At 40.8% G+C, this 15,902-nt stretch overlaps 1 protein-coding gene and 1 long non-coding RNA gene across 5 annotated transcripts in view; one reads left to right on the plus strand and one right to left on the minus strand.

Annotated features, from left to right (window-relative positions):
* raph1a (Ras association (RalGDS/AF-6) and pleckstrin homology domains 1a) overlaps nt 1–15,902 on the minus strand; it is a 356,622-nt gene that overhangs the window by 12,640 nt on the left and 328,080 nt on the right. For all 4 annotated transcript variants that reach the window (XM_034185831.1, XM_034185830.1, XM_034185828.1 and 1 more), the window contains 2 exons: nt 15,217–15,337; nt 10,133–10,263 (listed from right to left, as the gene is read on the minus strand). In XM_034185831.1, the coding sequence (XP_034041722.1) occupies nt 10,133–10,263; nt 15,217–15,337 (252 nt within the window). The remainder of the gene's footprint in view (nt 1–10,132; nt 10,264–15,216; nt 15,338–15,902) is intronic.
* LOC117524101 lies at nt 967–6,867 on the plus strand. Its single transcript, XR_004564712.1, has 3 exons — nt 967–1,087; nt 6,468–6,471; nt 6,858–6,867. It is a non-coding gene; the product is annotated as an uncharacterized LOC117524101 (long non-coding RNA).

Here is a 15,902-nt window from a genome sequence, read left to right on the forward strand (position 1 = left end):
AAAAATGTTACCTGTGAATTTGATGACTCTGGCAGTAAATATGTTTGCCAGAGTCATCCAATCCAGTTCAAGTCTGTGCTCATGTTGAGTCCATGCACTGATCTTCTCACAAACAGACTATGGGAATGCACTCTTCTCTGGTCTCCCAGCCAAATCAACTCTCTTCAACTAATCCAGAACAGTACAGCAGTAGTCCTCACCAGCTCAAAAAAAATCAGCCCACATAACTCCCACACTTGTCCGAGTCCACTGGCTTCCAGTCCACTACAGGATCAAATTCAAAGTCCTTCTCCTGACTTACAAAGCCTTGAATGGCCAAACCCCCAGCTATCTCTATGACCTCATCTCTATCCAGACACATACACGCTCCCTCCACTCAAACCACGCTCTGCTGCTTCACATCATCCCACACATCTGCAGACAATGGGAGATCGAGTCTTCTGCTCATTTGCTCCTCGCCTCTGGAGCTCCCTCCCAGATGACCTAAAATCCATCCCCTCCACTGAGGTCTTTAAAACTGGCCTTAAGACCCTCTTCTACTGGCAGGCCTTTCAATAAGCCTTTATAGTGGTCCATAATCTTATAATCTTATTTTTAACTTATTTTATTTTATTGATTTCATCATGTTTATTATTTTTATTTAACTTTTATCATAGTCTGTTATCTGTGAAGCTCTTCAAGATATGTCTTGGCAGATGAGACAGATGAGCTTAATCTATTATTATTATTATATAGAGAGAGTGGAAAAAAGGTTTACAGTGTTCACTGGACACAGTTATTGGCACCTGTTTCATGAATTTAAATTAGTTCTTTCAACAAAATACAAAATAAGACTCAGCCCCATTAGCTACAAGTGACAGCAAGCAACGGAGACAACGTGACAACTTGCCATTCATTTTCCATCAGAGCGGGTGTTCTGCAGCAGCAAGAATAAACAATCATTCTGCTGCCAGCTAGGTGGGGCCAAAGCAGACTTGAAGTCTATTTTATGCGAATACTGAGCGATGCCACACGGTAACTGCCAATCAGAGTGAAAAGGCAGCGTGACGTCAGCTTGTTGTTCGCTCCAACAACATAATCCAAGATGGTGGAATACACTCCAATGACCTCTCCTGGACAGACATCATCTGAGCTGTCATTAAGAAGGCCCAGCAGTGTCTGCACTTCCTGGGATACCTCAGGAAGAACAATCAGGACAGGAAACTTCTGCTGTTCTTCTACCACTCATCCATCAAAAGTCTGCTGACGTGTTTCCACACGGTACGGGAGCTGAACTCTGGCAGACGGAGCGAGGCTTCAGAGGACAGTGAAAGCAGCACAGAGAGTTGTTGGCTGCTCTCTCACCTCCCTGATAGACATCTACACCACCCTTTGCCTCAGCAGAGTTCAGAACATCTTCAAGGACAGTTCACATCCCGGCTCCCAGCTGTTTGACCTGTTGCCCTCTGGCAGGCACTACAGGTGCATCAAAACAAGGACACACGGACTAAAACACAGTTTCTTTCCGAGAGCCATCACCACCCTGAACTCTCACATGCAACGTCTTCAGCCATCAATAGAAGGTACAATGTGCAATATATGTCAATCAAATCAGTTTATATATCGCCGAGGGGCAATTTTAAAAAGGCATGACAGTAGCTTGGAAGACTTTAAAAATAAATAAATAACATACACACAGTACACAACCATCAACAATACACAGACCATGCAACCACATTCAACAGCTAAAAAGGTTATACGTGCTGGATTATAACATGATTTTAGATAAAGTGCTATTAAAATGTGCTTCAAACATCAGTTTCAAGCCATGAGGGGGTTAAAATTCAGCGTTTAGTTGCTGGACAGCCCTGGGGATAAAGGTCATCTTTCTCCTCTGAGTCTGACAGCCTGGACAACAAAGTCTGCATCCTACAGGGAGCCACTTAAACACTGAAGAAAGCACATGGGTGGAGTCGTAATATTTAAGCAAGCAGTTTTTAGTCAGTTGATCACATAAAGAGGTGAGAGACCGAACCAGGTTGCCCAATGATTTTAGAGCAAACCTTGGCCACATGCAGCAGACAATTTCTGTTTTGCAGGGTGATGGAGTGGAACCAGCAAGTGAAAGAGAAGGTGATTACATTTTCAATGAATGCATAATAAAATGTAGTGAGAATGTAGTGAGATTTCAACTTTCTAAGGGGCTACTGTCTCCGGTGACATTTCTTGAGCAATTCATCTGTGTTAGGGGGAGAACCTCAATGAGTTGTCAAAGAGTGTCCTGAGGTATTTATATTCCTCCACTATCTCCACCGGCTCCTGATGAATGATGGTGGTGGCAGCCTCAGCCAGCTGTCTCTGTTTGGATGAAAAAGTTCACAGCTGCAGCAGTATCAGTGTCACTGCTGCTGCTGCTCCGCTTTAAATACTACCTCAATATTTATTTGTCCCATGCAATACAATCATCTTAAATGACTGTAGGACTTTGTACTTATACAGTAACTATATACTTTTTTTTTTACATTATCTGTTTGCAAAAAGGAGAAGCTCTCTCCAATCTCACTGTACATTTTGTATAATGACAGTAAAGGGCATTCTATTCTATTCAAAAGAACTGTTTTGGTATAAATCTGTTTCTCATCTATTTTCTAAAAGCTAGCGAAGAATAAGCACTTCTAATGCTAAAAAAAAGCTGTTTTTGTACCCAGATAACACGTAAGAGGTGATTTACAAGACATCTTACGGAGATGTTTGTGTGCACGCTGCGGGAACGTCCATCAAGCGACAAAGCCAACTGCTTGTCACCCTCATCTGTAGCTAATGTGACCTTAGCATCAGTTGGTGCTTACTTATCCGTGTTCACATGACCTGAAATAACTAATGGATGATGGTTTTACTGCACAAAGAGGGCCTGATTGTTTTGTTTGCATTTTCAGTGAGAACCACGAGAGGTGAAAATGTCAGAAATGTTACTATCAAAAACCTCAACTCCAAAGGCTTCAAACCCATCACCAAAGATCTTAAAATCGGTGTCTGAAGAGTTCCTAAACCTATTAAGACATTCCAGAGTCACTAAAGTGTTGAGACGCTTCCAAGACATGTCAGTAAGAAGTAGCTCACAATTTCTCATGCCATCTAATATTCTATTTTTGAATTCTGATGGTCATCAATCCTTCCAATCATTTAATGATTCAACACTTTCACACGATTTATTAGACAGCCAGCTAGGCTGAGCCAACTCAGAGAGTCAGACTCTCTCCACCCAAAGTGTTTCATACGGAAATAACTGTTGTACAAAAGCTTCAGATATCTGTCGCTGAGTTAGATGATGACTGGAGTGCAGTTTTAAGCAGACACAAGGCAACAGGTGTATTGCCGCTCATGCTTCGAAATGACACATACACAGTGAAGGCAGGGCAGCCGTTCAGTTGGCGACACCGGGAACAATCATTGATGTAAAATTGCAATGATTAGACCAAATCTATGACTGTGTCTTAGACTGGCTCTGCAGATGTGCCAGTCCAAGACACAGTCATATGTGGAGGGAGGGACCACAATTGTTGACCAATTTTACATTAGATTTCCGACTTTCATGCTTTTAAATTTTCAAGCATGAACAGTTGCAATGTGGTATCCTTAGAAGTCTTCAAGTGATTCAGAACACAAGAGATTTGATCATATGTCTCGAGTACTGACAGATCTCAAGGTTTTGCTAACATACCAATTACTGAGTGGTTGTGCTCCTCCTTAACTGAACTGACTTTAGCCTTATATGCCGCCATGTGCCTTGTGGTCTCATGGCTCAGTTCTGTTCTGTGTTCTCAAGGTAAAGAAGAAGTCAGCAGGTTGTGGAGCCTGTGATCAAAAAGTTCCAGCTTCATGATATCAGACAAACAAACCTGGTGGAAAATTTTCAAATCGAGACGTAAAACATTTTTTGATCATAATAAGTGATGAATTTGTTTTAAGCTTATTTGATCAATTTTTCTGTGACATACAGTGAGCTGTTGGTTTGATTGTGCTATGTGCTGTGTCTTGACTATGATTTCAATTTTTACATTTTTTTTTTACATGCTTCTGAAAGCAGTTCATAAAAAATTATTTGATTTTGATTTGGAACCCAATGGGCTACATGCAAAAACCATTTGTTATAAATAACTTAGAAATACCTATATTTTATAATATTATTGATTTCAAACGCTCTGGACACGTTAATATCTTGTTGCATTTCTGCTGGGGGTTACGTGAGGTTAAAAGCGATGACTGTCAGCAAGTTTGCACTGGGTCAATATGCTCCTGATATCTGCACAGTAATTTACTGTACTCTTGCGCCCACTGAATAAGAGTTTCCAGCCCTTGCAAGATCCATCTACTTCCTGGTACAGCCTCCGTGGTGACTGTCAGGTCATCCATAAAGGCCCTGATTGGTGGTTGGATCCCCGAAAGAGGAGTTGCAGTCACATGACCTGGCCACTTCCAGGCCACTCTCCATTGCCACGCTGCCGGTCAAGCCTGGCTTCCTTGTACTGCCTCTTGAGAGGCTTCAGCACTTGTCGGATCTTGCAAATCTTGACTGTCCCCTGGTTCATGGTGTAAGGCGTCCAAGCAGCTTTCTTCTCCTCTGCACCGAACCTCTCCTGGGCTAGGCTCATGATAATGGTCATCATTGCCTGCAGACTCTGATCAACATTTCAATTTCAATTTTTTCAATTTATTTTCATTTATATAGCATCAAATCCAACAGAGCTGCCTCACCTAACCTTACCAACCCCCAGAGCAACAGCAGTAAGGAAAAACTCCCTCTGAGGAAAAAACCTCAAGCAGACCAGACTCAAAGGGGTGACGCTCTGCTTGGGCCATACTACAAACATAAATTACAGAACAATTCACAGAACAATTCACGGACGAATATACAAGAAATGCTATTGGTGCACAGGACAGGAGGATCGCCAACACAAATACAACTCCCATCTCTGGATGGAGCTGCACCTTAAACAGAGAGAAAAAACAGAATCAAGCATCAGAAAGACAATAAATACAGTATAATTTGCCAGCATTAAACAACAAGAAAAACAGAGAAATACTAAGGTGACCGCCGGCCACTAGCCCGAAACTTCACTAAAAGACCCAGAGTTTAGGTAAATTTGAGGCCGCAGCCCGCTCCAATTGCTAATAAATTAATTCAAAGAGTAAAAAGCGTAAAACAAAACTGTACCAGTATGCTAGCCATATGAAAGGGAAAATAAGTGTGTCTTCAGTCTGGACTTGAAAATCTCCACAGAATCTGACTGTTTTATTGATGCAGGGAGATCATTCCACAGAACAGGGGCATGATAAGAGAAAGCTCTGTGACCCGCAGACTTCTTTTTCACCTTAGGGACACAAAGTAGTCCTGCACCCTGAGAATGTAAAGCCCGGGCCGGAACGTAAGGTTTAATTAGGTCAGCTAGGTAGGGAGGTGCCAGTCCATGAATAATTTTATAGGTTAGTAGCAGAACCTTAAAATCTGATCTCACTGGGACAGGAAGCCAGTGAAGAGATGCCAAAATGGGTGTAATGTGGTTGTACTTTCTGCTTTGTGTCAAAAGTCTGGCTGCAGCATTTTGAACCAATTGGAGACCCCTAATGCTAGACTGTGGTAAACCAGAAAATAGAACATTGCAGTAGTTCAATCTAGAAGAGATAAATGCATGGATCAGGGTCTCAGCATCAGCCATAGACAGGATGGGATGAATCTTCGCTATATTTCGCAGGTGGAAGAAAGCAGCAACATCACCTTTTGCAGACGCTTCAAGCACCTTGTCGACGTTCTCATCAAACTGCTCCCATGCTGTCATCTTACAGGCCTGTGGCCACTTGATTCGAACCTTTCCTCGGGTGAGATTTGGGAGAGCTGGTTGTGCCACATGGAGGCCCTGGGCTCTATGGGGTTTTTCCTGACCCAGCTACTCCTCTGTCTCATCAGATGTTGTAGCTGTGCACTGTGATATATATATATATATATATATATATATATATATATATATATATATATAGACAGACACACACACACACACACACACAGTTGTATGTAAAAGTTTGGGCCCCCTTGATGATTTACATGATTTTCCTGTATAAATCATTGATATTAACACATCTGTTCCCCCTACCCCCAAAACATGTGTAAAAAATTTGTGTCACGCAACATTAAAAATGCTTGAAGTAAGTGCCTCGGGAACAAGCTTTTTCAGTGTTAACATTTTTGCTGAAGAGGAAACCCATGGCTACTAGAAAATACCCAGGAAGTAAACCTGTGGGGGCCGCATAAGGGACCCCATCAGCCAATGGACTATGATGATTTCCATGATTTTCCTTTATAAATCATTGGTTGTTTGGATCATCAATTTCAGTTAAATATATCATATAGCAGACAAAAACAGTGATATTTGAGAAGTGAAATGAAGTTTATAGGATTTACAGAAAGCGTGCAATGATTTAAACAAAATTAGGCAGGTGCATAAATTTGGGCACCCCAACAGAATAAATACATCAATATTTAGTAAATCCTCCTTTTGCAGAAATAACAGCCTCTAAACGCTTCCTACAGCTTCCAATGAGGGTCTGGATTCTGGCTGAAGGTATTTTGGACCATTCATCTTTCCAAAACATCTCTGGTTTGTTGGTTTCAGAGCATGGACAGCCCGCTTAAAATCACACCACAGATTTTCAATAATATTCAGGTCTGGGGACTGAGATGGCCATTCCAGAACGTTGTACTTGTTCCTCTGCATGAATGCCTAAGTAGATTTTGAGCAGTGTTTAGGGTTGTTGTCTTGTTGAAAGATCCAGCCCCGGTGCAACTTCAACTTTGTCACTGATTCATGAAAATTGTTCTCAAGAATCTGCTGATATTGACTGGAATCCATGTGACCCTCAACTTTAACAAGATTCTTAGTACCTGCACAGGCCAAACAGCCCCACAGCATGATGGAACCACCTCCAAATTTTACTTTAAGTGTTTTTCTTGGAATGCGGTGTTCTTTTTCAGCCATGCATACCGCTCCTTGTTATGTCCAAATAACTCAATTTTAGTTTCATCAGTCCACAGCACCTTATTCCAAAATGAAGCTGGCTTGTCCAAATGTGCTTTAGCATACCTCAAGTGACTCTGTTTGTGGCGTGTACGCAGAAAAGGCTTCCTCCATATTACAGCATCATACAGCATCTCTTTGTGCAAAGTGCACTGTATAGTTGAATGATGCACACAGACACTATCTGCAGCAAGATCATGATGTAGGTCTTTGGAGCAGGTCTGTGGGTTGACTATGACTGTTTTCATCATCCATTCTTATCTGAGATTTTTCTTGGCCTGCCACTTCGGGCCTTAACTAGTACTGTGCCTGCAGTCTTCCATTTCCTCACTATGTTCCTCACAGTGAAAACTGACAACTTTGAGATAGCATTTTGTATCCTTCCCGTAAATCATGATGTTGAACAATCTTTGTTTTCAGGTCATTTGAGAGTTGTTTAGAGGCTCCCATGTTGCCACTCATTCGAAGAGATCCAAAGAGGGGAAACATTTGCAAATAGCCACTTTAAATACCCTTTCTAATGATTGGATTTGTCTGTGTAAGGAGGTCAAGGGTCAGTGAGCTTACCAAACCATATCAGTGTGTTCATCTGCTATATGATATATTTAACTGAAATTTCTGATCCAGACAACCAATGATTTATAAAGGAAAATCATGAAAATTATCAGGGGTGTCCAAACTTTTGCATACAACTGTGTGTGTGTATATATATATATATTATATTGCATTATATTTAAGATTGTCAGCCTACAATATTTACCTCTTATGATTATAACTGAGACTGGGACATGGCGTAGGCCTCTTGACTGCCTGCTCGTGATATTGGTAAGTTTCTCTCTGCTCTCTCCATGCATTGAGTGAACAACAGGAGAAAATTAACCTCACCGGTTCACTGTAAAAGGAAACCTTTTCAAGAAAAAAAAAAAATGATATTAACCGGTTACCATTGTTTTAAATGAATGATTCTGTTCTGGAATGGAGTGGTGGTGGCCAAGTAGTTAGTGCACTTGGTTTCAGTGCGGAAAGGTGCTGGTTCAAACTCCACTCCTGCCACATTTTCTGTATGTAATGTGGAACTGCGTCAGGAGGGGCATCCTGTGTAAAAAATTGTGCCAAATCAACATGCATGTGGTGACCCTGAGTGAAAAAACAAGGGAGCAGCTGAAGGGACTTACTTTTACTCTGTTCTGGAACATAAAAAAATATATATAAAGATTCTAGTTTTGTTTTTGTTCCCAGTTTGGTTTTCGTTCCATGAACTGGTTCTAAACCTTGGCTGAAATTCACTCTGAATATTCTATGAACACATGCTTGTGTGACTCATGTATAGAACTAATAAATAACATCCTCTCCTGTTTCACAACTACCTACACATTTGGGCCCATCTTAATTTTTGGAGGGGTTCAGCGTGAAGTCTACTCGGGGTTTTATTTCGAACACTGTGCCAACCCCACACTTTCCTGTGTACTGGATTCCAAATAAAGTGTGTAGTTCCATCTTTCTGTGTCAAAGATACACAATTTGGTCACATACAGTATTGTTCAGAATAATAGTAGTGCTATGTGACTAAAAAAATGAATCCAGGTTTTGAGTATATTTCTTATTGTTACATGGGAAACAAGGTACCAGTAGATTCAGTAGATTCTCACAAATCCAACAAGACCAAGCATTCATGATATGCACACTCTTAAGGCTATGAAATTGGGCTATTAGTAAAAAAAAAGTAGAAAAGGGGGTGTTCACAATAATATTAGTGTGGCATTCAGTCAGTGAGTTCGTCAATTTTGTGGAACAAACAGGTGTGAATCAGGTGTCCCCTACTTAAGGATGAAGCCAGCACCTGTTGAACATGCTTTTCTCTTTGAAAGCCTGAGGAAAATGGGATGTTCCAGACACTGTTCATAAGAACAGCGTAGTTTGATTAAAAAGTTGATTGAAGAGGAGAAAACTTATACGCAGGTGCAAAAAATTATATGCTGTTCATCTACAATGATCTCCAATGCTTTAAAATGGACAAAAAACCAGAGACGCGTGGAAGAAAACGGAAAACAACCATCAAAATGGATAGAAGAATAACCAGAATGGCAAAGGCTCACCCATTGATCAGCTCCAGGATGATCAAAGACAATCTGGAGTTGCCTGTAAACGCTGTGACAGTTAGAAGATGCCTGTGTGAAGCTAATTTATTTACAAGAATCCCCCACAAAGCCCCTCGGTGAAATAAAAGACATGTGCAGAAGAGGTTACAATTTGCCAAAGAACACATCAACTGGCCTAAAGAGAAATGGAGGAATATTTTGTGGACTGATGAGAGGAAAATTGTTCTTTTTGGGTCCAAGGGCCGCAGACAGTTTGTGAGACGACCCCCAATCTCTGAATTCAAGCCACAGTTCACAGTGAAGACAGTGAAGCATGGTGGTGCAAGCATCATGATATGGGCATGCTTCTCCTACTATGGTGTTGGGCCTATATATCGCATACGAGGTATCATGGATCAGTTTGGAAATGTCAAAATACTTGAAGAGGTCATGTTGCCTTATGCTGAAGAGGACATGCCCTTGAAATAGGTGTTTCAACAAGACAATGACCCCAAGCACACTAGTAAACGGGCAAAATCTTGGTTCCAAACCAACAAAATCAATCCCTCGCAGATGTGAAGAAATCATGAAAAATTGTGGTTATACAACTAAATACTAGTTTAGTGATTCACAGGATTGCTAAAAAAGCAGTTTAAACATAATAGTTTTGAGTTTGTAGCATCAAAAGCAGATGCTACTATTATTGTGAACACCCCCTTTTCTACTTTTTTTTACTAATAGCCCAATTTCATAGCCTTAAGAGTGTGCATCTCATGAATGCTCGGTCTAGTTGGATTTATCAGAATCTACTGAATCTACTGGTACCTTGTTTCCCATGTGACAATAAGAAATATACTCAAAACCTGGATTAATCTTTTTAGTCACATAGCACTACTATTATTCTGAATGCCACTGTATGAAACTTACCAATCACAAAGAATGCTGGGTTTTGGTTTGCATTAAGGTGAATAGTTTACAGTATGTGGGATATGTTTGCATGCTCACCTCTCCTTGAGTTCCTCTCCTCCAGGCCTCTGAAAAGATGGAGCTGACGACACTCTGGGAGCGAGCGTGGCTCGAAGATGTCATTTCTGAAACACCACTGTCAGACTGGCTGGAGTGGTTGGACTGGGACTCTGAGGATGGAAACAAAAGCAAAAAACAAAACAAAAAACAATCTTTAAAACTCTTCTCTCTCTCTCTCTCTCTCTCTCTCTCTAGAGAGAGAGAGACCGATGCCGGACAAACTAGCTTAATATTAAATGTGTGTTAAGTGGAATGTACTCTGGCCCTCACCAGAATAGACATGGTGACCTATATATATATATATATATATATATATATATATATATATATATATATATATATACACTCAACAAAAATATAAACGCAACACTTTTGGTTTTGCTCCCATTTTGTATGAGATGAACTCAAAGATCTAAAACTTTTTCCACATACACAATATTACCATTTCCCTCAAATATTGTTCACAAACCAGTCTAAATCTGTGATAGTGAGCACTTCTCCTTTGCTGAGATAATCCATCCCACCTCACAGGTGTGCCATATCAAGATGCTGATTAGACACCATGATTAGTGCACAGGTGTGCCTTAGACTGCCCACAATAAAAGGCCACTCTGAAAGGTGCAGTTTTATCACACAGCACAATGCCACAGATGTTGCAAGATTTGAGGGAGCGTGCAATTGGCATGCTGACAGCAGGAATGTCAACCAGAGCTGTTGCTTGTGTATTGAATGTTCATTTCTCTACCATAAGCCATCTCCAAAGGCGTTTCAGAGAATTTGGCAGTACATCCAACCAGCCTCACAACCGCAGAACACGTGTAACCACACCAGCCCAGGACCTCCACAACCAGCATGTTCACCTCCAACATCGTCTGAGACCAGCCACTCGGACAGCTGCTGAAACAATCGGTTTGCATAACCAAAGAATTTCTGCACAAACTGTCAGAAACCGTCTCAGGGAAGCTCATCTGCATGCTCGTCGTCCTCATCGGGGTCTCGACCTGACTCCAGTTCATCGTCGTAACCGACTTGAGTGGGCAAATGCTCAGATTGGCTGGCGTTTGGCACGTTGGAGAGGTGTTCTCTTCACGGATGAATCCCGGTTCACACTGTTCAGGGCAGATGGCAGACAGCGTGTGTGGCGTCGTGTGGGTGAGCGGTTTTCTGATGTCAATGTTGTGGATCGAGTGGCCCATGGTGGCGGTGGTGTTATGGTATGGGCAGGCGTCTGTTATGGACGAAGAACACAGGTGCATTTTATTGATGGCATTTTGAATGCACAGAGATACCGTGACGAGATCCTGAGGCCCACTGTTGTGCCATACATCCAAGAACATCACCTCATGTTGCAGCAGGATAATGCACGGCCCCATGTTGCAAGGATCTGTACACAATTCTTGGAAGCTGAAAGTGTCCCAGTTCTTACATGGCCGGCATACTCACCGGACATGTCACCCATTGAGCATGTTTGGGATGCTCTGGAGTGGCGTATACGACAGCGTGTACCAGTTCCTGCCAATATCCAGAAACTTCGCACAGCCATTGAAGAGGAGTGGACCAACATTCCACAGGCCACAATTGACAACCTGATCAACTCTATGCAAAGGAGATGTGTTTCAGAGTGGCCTTTTATTGTGGACAGTCTAAGGCACACCTGTGCACTAATCATGGTGTCTAATCAGCATCTTGATATGGCACACCTGTGAGGTGGGATGGATTATCTCAGCACAGGAGAAGTGCTCACTATCACAGATTTAGACTGGTTTGTGAACAATATTTGAGCGAAATGGTGATACTGTGTATGTGGAAAAAGTTTTAGATCTTTGAGTTCATCTCATACAAAATGGGAGCAAAACCAAAAGTGTTGCGTTTCTATTTTTGTTGAGTGTATATATATATATATATTTTTTTTTTTTTTTTCCATACATGCCCTGAGCAGCAAGCATCAAATATAGACAGAAAAATGAAGGACAGTCATTTTGACATAATAGCGACAAGATTAACACCCTTTATACAGCACTTCCTATGACTGGGAAATAAATCACAGCCATAAAATATACATACAATTTTCTAAAACCATTTCAGTGATACAAAACAAGTATCAAGAGTGCAGTAAAATTACAAGTTGATTTCTGCTCTTTCTGAAAACGTCTCAACTCAACCCACACGGAGTTCTGTGGATCACAAGATCTGGATAATTATAATAATTTAACAAAAAAAAAGATGATGGTGAGTCAATATGTATTTATGTATTTATAAATACAACTAGTGTGTTTCCCGTGAGGATACACAGGCTCTAGATTGGGTAGTGCTTATAAAATATTTATAAAATGTTTATAAAACTTGTATCATCAGTTGGAATGGCGTGTGAGTCCAGAATGTTTTTAGAACCTTAGACCTCAACAATATCATGGCTGGAAAGGAGGGTGGGCTGGGCGCAAATGCAGAGCTCAGACACCAAAGAGATACGGTTAAAAGGATTTACTGGTACACGGTTAGGCACTCCAAAATCAGCAACAGTATCAGAAACACAGGGCTTAGGCATGGTCCAAAAAACAAGCAGGAAGTCAAAAAACACAGCCAGACAAAAACGGGTCAAGAACAGAGCAAGGAAAGGGTCTGGAAGTGAAGGCACAAGGCACAATGATCTGGCGGGGAAATGAGGAAACCAAGGGATTTAAATACAGCCACTGATGAGTGGTTGATTGAGAACAGGTGTGCAGGAAAATTCCAGAGAGGGGCATGGCAACAGGGAAAGAACCACCCACCACCAAAGACCCATGTGAAAGACAAGAGAGAGAGGTGACACCAAAACCGAGGCAAAAGATAAACAAAACCACAGTGATACAAAGAGAACAGATAAAAAGAAAACAAAATACAACAAACAAAACAATACAATACATGATTAAACCAATACAATACCAAACCAAGCCCCACAATCCTGACAAACAGTTTTTAGAAGAGGAGCTCAACCCTTTTATTTCCTGTTAATTATGTCATTTTTCATGTTAATTTACTGTCTTAATGTATTCAGAAATGGTTTAGGTTCTCGTTATCATATATACACACTATTATTATTATCATTATTATCAGGACTATTATTATTATTATTATTATATTTTATTACTTCTATTTTGTCATTTGATTTTTAAATGGACCACAATAGAAATAAGTGTTTTCACTTTCTTGTGTCATCCAAGTATCTTAAACACATTTATAATTATACTACGTACTTACATTGAACTTACTAAATAAAATCATGCATGTACTCATGCTTTTAATATAAAGATGTTTTACCACTCCCTGCTGGAATGGCATGTTAGTTCAGAATGTAATTAGCAGTGTTAACTAATATCCATAGCTTCTTCAAAAATATTAGACCTAGACCTTGACTCAAAATACATAAGCATATCAAACGGAAAATGTCAGCTGTTCCCAGTTTCTGCGTGATCGAAGCCATACACGCAAACAGAGGCCACTTGGCTATTATAATACAGATACTTTGTCGTCATGTGTTTTAAACACGACAACATCACTGATGCTAATGTTGAGGACTAAACTAAAAATGTCTGATTTGTCAGGCCAACAATCAAAAAGCTGGCTCATTCTTTCACAAAACTAGAAATGTTTTATTTTTATTCTTTTTTCATTGAGTTCCTGTGTCTGTCAATTTGTGTGAAGTACTTTGAATGAATTCTTTATTACACAGGGGTGGAGTATGTTCTGTGTCCCTTGTGTGAGCATCTCACAGGATGCCATAGAAATGCAGAGCACACATACGAGGCACGCTCGATGGTTTCGCAATACATGCCATGGTCTCGACGGTCGTCGTGAAGTATGAAGCTGCACCTGACAAATGTAGAAGAGTCTCCAAGGTTGGACAACACAAATGTTGCACAGACTATGCCATGACCGCCCAACGGACGCTGAATGATCGGGGCTGTGTGTCATGATCTTTACGAATGAAGTTCATTATATAAAGCACTGTTATGAAGTGCAAAATGAGTTCCTTGTCAGCTGATGCCTGCAGAGTTTGTCAGACAGTTTTGTGCGTATTCATAACTTTGAGCAGAGATCAGGCAGCGAGCTTTGTCTTATATTTTTCAGACATGCAGCTTAGCTGTCACTGAAAGCACACATCATGTCAGACACGTTGGACTTGCAGCTGATAAGGTAATCTGGGCCCCAATTACTGTTATGATACAACCTGTAACAACCTGAAAACACCTTGCGTGGAATCTTTTAATATATAAGTAGGTACATTGAGTTTATGTGGACATACCATCAGCTTTGTCCTTTTTCCATGTTTTGTATAATTCAGAGTTTGAGTCTTCTTTCGACTGGAGCACCACACGGCACCGTGTAGTGCTCCAGTCGAAAGAAGACAAAATCAGTTTTCTGAACTGGATAGGAGTCATGTGATGTTCTTTCAGTCCTTGCAATGTTTTTTTAAAGTCTGTTTCTATTTTTCATGACTGTCAGTTGTTTTCTAGCCAAAGAAAGTCCAGTGAAAGATGTTCATTATCCAATGATGTCATTTTTCTGCTGAATTTGCTGACACCACCCGTGTGAATCACGGAGAAACACACACACACACAGACACACACACACAAACACACGATAAATACAAAACAAAGTGTGGAAAATTAATCATTTAATATTAAGCTAGTTTGTCTGGCATCACTCTCTCTCTGTCTCTCTCTCTCTTAGAATTCTTTCATCTGCCGGTGCACAAACAGTAAGGAAATATGATGGCATGCTTTTAGACCATGGCAAACTCTGCTCCACATGAGCATATATGTCCATAAACAAGGAAAACGTGGAAAAAAAAAAATCATAATCTGCAGCGCCCCAACTCCACCGGAGACAACAACGATGCACAAGTGGCGCTGAAGCAATCACACCGAAAGGTGTTTTCGCGTCCCTTCTGCATCTGAGCAAAGTTTTAGAAAGCACAACGGACTCACAAATGATACCGTCCTGAATAATGGGGCCCTAAGAAGCTCTGTAGTTCACATCAGTGTGAATAAATCAAAGTCTGACTTTAAGGTCGCTGGACAAACCTGGAAGGCTTGAGGAACTGGATCCTGACTTGATGGATGAAGATGACAGAGATGACCAATCATATGCTGCTTCCGTCCTCCTCATGGCTTCCAGGAAGTTGATGTAGAGCTGCTTCCCGTACTGACAGACACAGAGATCGGCACTAAAAACCTTTTTATCCAGATTTTGGTCTGTTGTTGGATGTGAGCAGCAGCTCAGAGGCAAAGTGTTCCAAGAAATAATTAAACCAATTAATTTGGTCTCTTATTACTGAGTTTCCTACATACTTTCATACATTTATGTGTCTTTTGTATGACTGATATTCTGTTTCTCAGTTAATCATAATAATAATAATAATAATAATAATAATAATAATAATAATAAAGTACTTCACATCCTTCTCTGCTGCTCCATCAACTCAAGCTTGATATCGTGGGATTGAAAATATCATGGGATCCTGAATGTTTGTCATTGGCTTAAGCATGTGGCAAAGTTATCAAACATAGCATAAGTGCATGTCTTCAAGCAATAATTGTAGATGTTTTTGGTGCAGATTCAAAAGAATGCAGGGATTGTGCAACACAGAATGGACCAGACGGTGTGGAATGTACAGTGTAACACACTGTGTATTACACTGTGTATAACGCACTGAATATAACACACAGTGCGTCATGCATAGAGTGTAACACACTGTATACAACGCACT

Source organism: Thalassophryne amazonica, chromosome 14 (genome assembly GCF_902500255.1).
Source record: "Thalassophryne amazonica chromosome 14, fThaAma1.1, whole genome shotgun sequence".
Lineage (NCBI taxonomy): Eukaryota > Metazoa > Chordata > Actinopteri > Batrachoidiformes > Batrachoididae > Thalassophryne > Thalassophryne amazonica.